The sequence below is a fragment of the Zea mays genome, chromosome 7 (genome assembly GCF_902167145.1).
Source record: "Zea mays cultivar B73 chromosome 7, Zm-B73-REFERENCE-NAM-5.0, whole genome shotgun sequence".
Taxonomy (NCBI): domain Eukaryota; kingdom Viridiplantae; phylum Streptophyta; class Magnoliopsida; order Poales; family Poaceae; genus Zea; species Zea mays.
In genome coordinates, this window is record NC_050102.1 from 149,160,514 (window position 1) to 149,166,081 (window position 5,568).

The 5,568-nt window shown below is 50.7% G+C and overlaps 1 protein-coding gene across 1 annotated transcript; it reads right to left on the reverse strand.

Moving 5' to 3' along the window:
* Positions 1-1,849: 1,849 nt before the first annotated feature.
* Positions 1,850-3,735, reverse strand: LOC107546772 (uncharacterized). The gene is made up of 4 exons (NM_001322870.1): positions 3,465-3,735; positions 3,195-3,360; positions 2,813-3,090; positions 1,850-2,719 (listed from the first exon to the last, which is right to left on the reverse strand). Exons 1-4 carry the CDS (start codon positions 3,548-3,550, stop codon positions 2,098-2,100), a joined length of 1,152 nt encoding a protein of 383 aa, NP_001309799.1. The 5' UTR covers positions 3,551-3,735; the 3' UTR covers positions 1,850-2,097.
* Positions 3,736-5,568: the final 1,833 nt, after the last annotated feature.

Below are 5,568 nucleotides of genomic sequence, written 5' to 3' on the forward strand. Positions count from 1 at the left end.
TAAGGTGGTGAACTCTGGTGCTCCGGCTCTCTTCTTTCTCTAGCCGTCGAGGTTGACTCCGGATCTGGTTTGAAACCGTAAGTTCCTAACTCTATTACTTTTCTTGATATGGTCTTCTCCCACCACTGTTCTTCTTCCAGTTTGGCGGTCTCCCTCCAACTTTAGTTGCTCTGATCCTCTCCGACTCTCCCTATACCGGTGCCTAACTGTGCTTTAACCCTAATCATCGAGCCGTTGGGGGTTGTATCTGGTGCTCTGACTTTGGTAAGTTGCTAATCTGGTGCTTGTGCATCACACATGAGGCATAGGGCCATGTCATAGTTAATGTGTTCAGTGTCACGTAATTGGTTTCTATAATGCATTGGACTTGATACGTAAATTTGTCCAAGGGTGGAACATAGAAAGTTAAATAACAAGAAAACCAAGAATAAAAGAGAGAATGTTGGATATACCCCTAAGGCTCGATCAAAAAACCAACTCGAGAACCAACCCGTGCTCTGATCGGGGACACAAACTTCTTGTATTTGTGGCCCCAGTCACATGTGCTACATAAATACAAGGTCCAACACAGAAGACAACACTACTTGTGCTCTTGTAACCCTAGCCGGCACAGTTCAGAAGCCAGAAATCGTCCAGCCCTAGTGGGCATAGATCATCCAACAATAGAGACTAACATTCGATACTCCTCCCCATGGCCCTAATGTGCGAAGAGGAGGAGGAGAAGTGAGTCAAGACGACACATGTGCTCAACATCCAGAGCCAACAACAACCCCAACTGCCACCGTCCATGTTGTGCCCGAAATTATATGGAACCTACACTCTCGGTCTCTCCTCTACCTTACTAGATCATAAACTATGCACTTTAAGGGCTAGTTTGGGAGCCACAAAACCAGAGTAGATCGGAGGGGCTAAAATCCCTTCCTTATTCAATTTTGAATTAGGGATTTTAGGCTCTCTAATCCCCTTAGTTTATGGACTCCCAAACTATCACTAATTTATTTGGAAGTAGTCTAGACGGCTTTACAGTGGGAAATTAGATTCTAGAGTCAGAGTACCTATCATAGTAGCTATAGATGGCCAGCCGTGCCGGGCTAATCGGGCCGGCCCGGAGCACGGCACGGCACGACTGGTGTCGGGCCCGTGCCGGCACGGCCCGATAGGTACTGCCGTGCCTGGGCCGAGCATCAGGCACGCTGGGCCGGCACGGGCACGGCACGATTAGCCCCTAGGCACGGTTAGGCACGATTATGCATGATTAGATCCAAACACGACTAGTTAGCTGTGTGATGTACTCTTTTTACTTATCTAGAGTTTTCTCATAAGGGTGAGTTTTTACCTAAATAGGTTTTTAATGAGTCACCCATTGCACTAAACAGTTCAATATTAGCTATTTTAGTATGTTTTAACTGTGTTTGTGAACATTTGACTAAAATTATGTGGTGTAGTGCTAAACGGGCTATATGGGCTAAACGGGCTAAACGGGCCGGCACGGCACGACTAAGCAGGCTTAGTGCCGTGCTTAGGCCTGGCCTGAGGCACTAGTGCCGTGCCGGCACGGCACGGCTATTAAACGGCCAAACGGGCCGTGCCCTAACCGTGCCGTGCCTAGCCGTGCCCGGGCCGTGCCGTGCCGCCCATTTAGCCATCTCTAATAGTAGCCTTGTAATTGCTCGAGCATGCACCCAGCTAATTGATCAACCAATATCTAAAATATCCAAAACACCTGCAACCATGCATTTATTGGATGTACCTATCTACTTCCTCAAAAAAATTGGGCGCTAGACCATACAAATGTCGAATTGAATATCTCAGGTATCTATTTACAGAAGAAAGATTGATTATACCCTTAATCATTCTGATAGCTCCCATATAGATCATCGAACAATAATAATAAGCAAATGCAACAAACCCCACAACGCAAGCAAACAAAACTTTGCAGGCGAGATGATTAACAACTCTTGATTTCTCCCACCGAACACCACCAGCACCGCCGTTTGCGTAACCTTATCAATTAATTAACAGTGCAATCTCTGCTAAATCCACTAACCATTTGCACCTCATATGATAACACATGCCTGAATCCGGATGGACGGTCAATCACCTCAGCTTGGTCAGCTTCCAGCTCCGCCTGTCCAGGGGCTCGCTGCTGCCGGTGACGTCTTCCAGGTCCGTGGTCTCCTCGCTGCTCGCGGCGACCACCGGGACGATCTCCTTGGTTGTCCGCCGCTCACCACTGAACCTGAGCATCTCGACCACCTCAGCCATGGCCGGCCGGCTCTCGGCGTTGCTCTGCGTGCACAGCATGGCGGCCTCAACCACGGCGCGGAGCTGCAGCAAGTCGAAGCGTCCGGCAAGGCGCGGGTCCGCAAGGCGCTCCCACTTGCGGCGGTCCACCAGCGGCGCCGCCCACTGCACGATCTCGCGCTTGACGCCGCCGGGGAGCTTCTCGAGCGGGCGGCGCGCGCTGACGAGCTCCAGGAGGAGCACGCCGAAGCTGTAGACGTCGCAGCTCTCGGAGACCTTCCCCCACATGGCGTACTCCGGCGCCAGGTAGCCCAGCGTGCCCTTCACCCGCGTCGTCAGGTGCGACACGCCGTCGGGTATGAGCTTGGCGAACCCGAAGTCGGCGACCTTGGGGACGAACTCCGCGTCCAGCAGCACGTTGCTCGCCTTGATGTCCCGGTGTATGATGTGCGGGTTGGCCTCGTGGTGCAGGTAGCTGAAATGAACGAAGACACGGATTCTTAAGGAAAGTCTTTGATTGCACTTGCACGGTGTCGGTGTGTGTGCGCGCGCATGCATGATGACTCACGCGAGGCCCTCGGCGGCACCGATGGCTATGGCAACGCGGCGTGCCCAGTCGAGGGGCTGATGCTGCTGGGAGGAGGGGGCGCCGCGCTGGGTGTGGAGATGCGTGAGCAGGCTGTGGTTGGGCATGTAGTCATAGACGATGAGGCGCTCGTCGCCGCCGGCGTAGAAGCCGCGGAGGCTGAGAAGGTTCTTGTGCCGGACGCGGCCGAGGATCTCCACCTCGATGGCGAACTCCATCTCCGCCTTGGCCGTCATCGCCTTCAGTCGTTTCACCGCGATCTGAACACCGTACCGCACACATTTGTCACGAATCTGAATCACGAGCTTACGACATGTAATTAAACTGACAAGACCATGAACAGATATGTAGTGCATGCATGCACCTCGACGCCCTTGGAGGTGCGGCCCCAGTAGACGGTGCCGAATCCGCCCTCCCCGAGCTTGTTGCTCTCGTTGAAGTTGTTGGTCGCCTGCAGGAGCTCCTTGAGGCTGTAGATCTCCCATGGATACTCCATACTCCTGTTCTTGGGTGTCCTCGACGGATTCGACCTTCAAATTATCCGGTAGTGTCAGAAGAAATTCGTCAGCTCGACTGATCGCGTGTAGACAGTAGACACTCATGGTGAGTTAGTAACGGAACCATAGATGAGTACCTGCGACTGCGACGACCGGTGGGTGCGGCGGCTGGCTCCGGCTCATCATCGCCACTGGCGATACAGCAGATGCACCTGCTGATCATCTCTATACAGACCGCGATCGATCGACGAATCGTGCGGCGCTCGCCGCAGAGAGAAGGTGCGAGACCTGGGAGACGAGGAGGACGACGGCCAATCTGGATGCTGGTGAGAAACCGAGGCTGGAAGAGAGAATGTTTCCGGGGGCTGCTAGTTGGGTATAGCTTGTCGTTTGTCTCGCTGGCTACAAATTATCACCTCGTGTTTGCCTCTCCTTGGAGACTTCACTCCTATAACAGTGACATGCCCTCCCTCCTGTGAAGTTGTGGCCGATCTCTAGAACGCCACTTCTATATAAACACTAGAGCAATTCTGAACTGGAGTAGGGCGCTGCTGTCTGGTGCTATATATGCTCTTTGCCCAGCTGCCTTTAGCCGCAGCCGCAGACGGATTAAAACCGTACCAAGCCACAGCGAACAAGCTAGCCTGAGACTAACCACTGTACTGTTCACCAGAATACCGAATGAATTACATGAACACAACTGCTGCGTGCTAGCGACCAGGTCAGTCGGACGGTTGAAATCGACAGAGGAACAGCACCACGCACGTTATGACTCATCTCAAGGGTCGGTTCAAACAGCCTCCCGACCGTCCTTGTTTCTTTTCATGTGGCTCAATGCGTTTGTCTGCAGACATGTGCTAGGCTCCGAGATTTTGATTTCTGAATAAGCAAGCGATTTCTCGGTTTCTCTCGGCAGATAGATTAAAGCGATCGAGCGCAGGCAACATCGCAAAAACAAAAGGGGGTTTACCACCACTTGCCACACCTAATCTGCTAGCGACTGCTGCCGTTTCCATTTGTTTATAGATGAACATGTCACTTGGATTGGTCAATGAAATGGAAAAATCCATGGAAAAGCTCGTGGCAAGACCTGACAAGCCACCTGATATATCGAGAACAACAACAAAAATAAATAAATAAAGGATTCCCGTCTGAATGATGCAGAGGAAGCAACATATGTTAGGTTTCAGAGCCTAAATTCAGTTTTATTTTGACAACTTGCTTGCTGCTGGTCATCGTCTAATGTCTCTATACAAATGCACATGTCTGAATTTGAGATTCTTGCAATCAGGTCGCATCCGCACGAATAATCCCGCCGTGTTTATGACTTGTCTTATCTCCTTGTCTTCACAGCGAGATATATGATAGTATGATACTCTAGATATTTGTTGCGTCTGAAATTGGGGTTTCATCACAATTCGATTTGTAAACCGGGAAATCTAAGTTGCATTGACGAGGGAAGATAGGTAGCTATATATTTCAATTGGATAACGAAGGAATATACCAAGGACGGGTGACACGATCAGAGAGAGGTGAATGGAAGTCAATCAAAGTTTGGTGCTAAAAACTTAACTTGAGCACTACACTTCAATCGAGGCTTCAATCGAGATGAAGAAAGCGTTAAACCCAAAATTATATCAGCACACCAGTTATCTTGTGATTTTCAAAATGTTTCTAATACACACACGTGGGCAGCAAAACAAACGCATCGCCAATCAGTCGCCGAAAAGTTCGAATCAGTTCAAAATTGTGTCACGAACAAGTGCTGATTTCAGCAACACGAAATTCTGTTCTAGGATGCGAAACTAAACCAAATGAAATCCAATTGAAATGAAAATTTTCACACACCTATACAAATATGTTTCCAAGGTCTCTGATGCACCCTTCGTGATCACGCCACGTGTCGTCTCTAGTTCCCGCCGAAACTGCAATCGCCGGGTTTTCAGGCCAAACCCAGTCGAAAACCCATCATCCGTAGCGTTGGCTGGTTTTGATGCTCAACCACCAAACCGCCGTAAGTATCACACCGTGTGCGTGTCCCCACGTCCTATACACGTATCCCACCAGTCCATGACCGCGCCGACAACACGGCCCGCTCAGCCATGTCCTCTCGCGATTGCGTGTCCTAGGTGTCACCCACCATGACTAGTCACAAAGCTGCCCCGGTCCATCAGTCAAGACCCAGCATTCGCTCTTCACCGCTCCCAATCCATCAGCACAAGCCCGCATGACCTTCACATT

What these genes read in the sequence shown, in the direction of transcription:
- LOC107546772 (NM_001322870.1), bottom strand. Translation starts at nt 3,550, where the DNA reads ATGATCAGCAGGTGCATCTGCTGTATCGCCAGTGGCGATGATGAGCCG. An exon ending in ACCGGTCGTCGCAGTCGCAG is followed by an intron (nt 3,361 to 3,464) that starts GTACTCATCTAT and finishes GATAATTTGAAG; the next exon opens with GTCGAATCCGTCGAGGACAC. An exon ending in GCACCTCCAAGGGCGTCGAG is followed by an intron (nt 3,091 to 3,194) that starts GTGCATGCATGC and finishes TACGGTGTTCAG; the next exon opens with ATCGCGGTGAAACGACTGAA.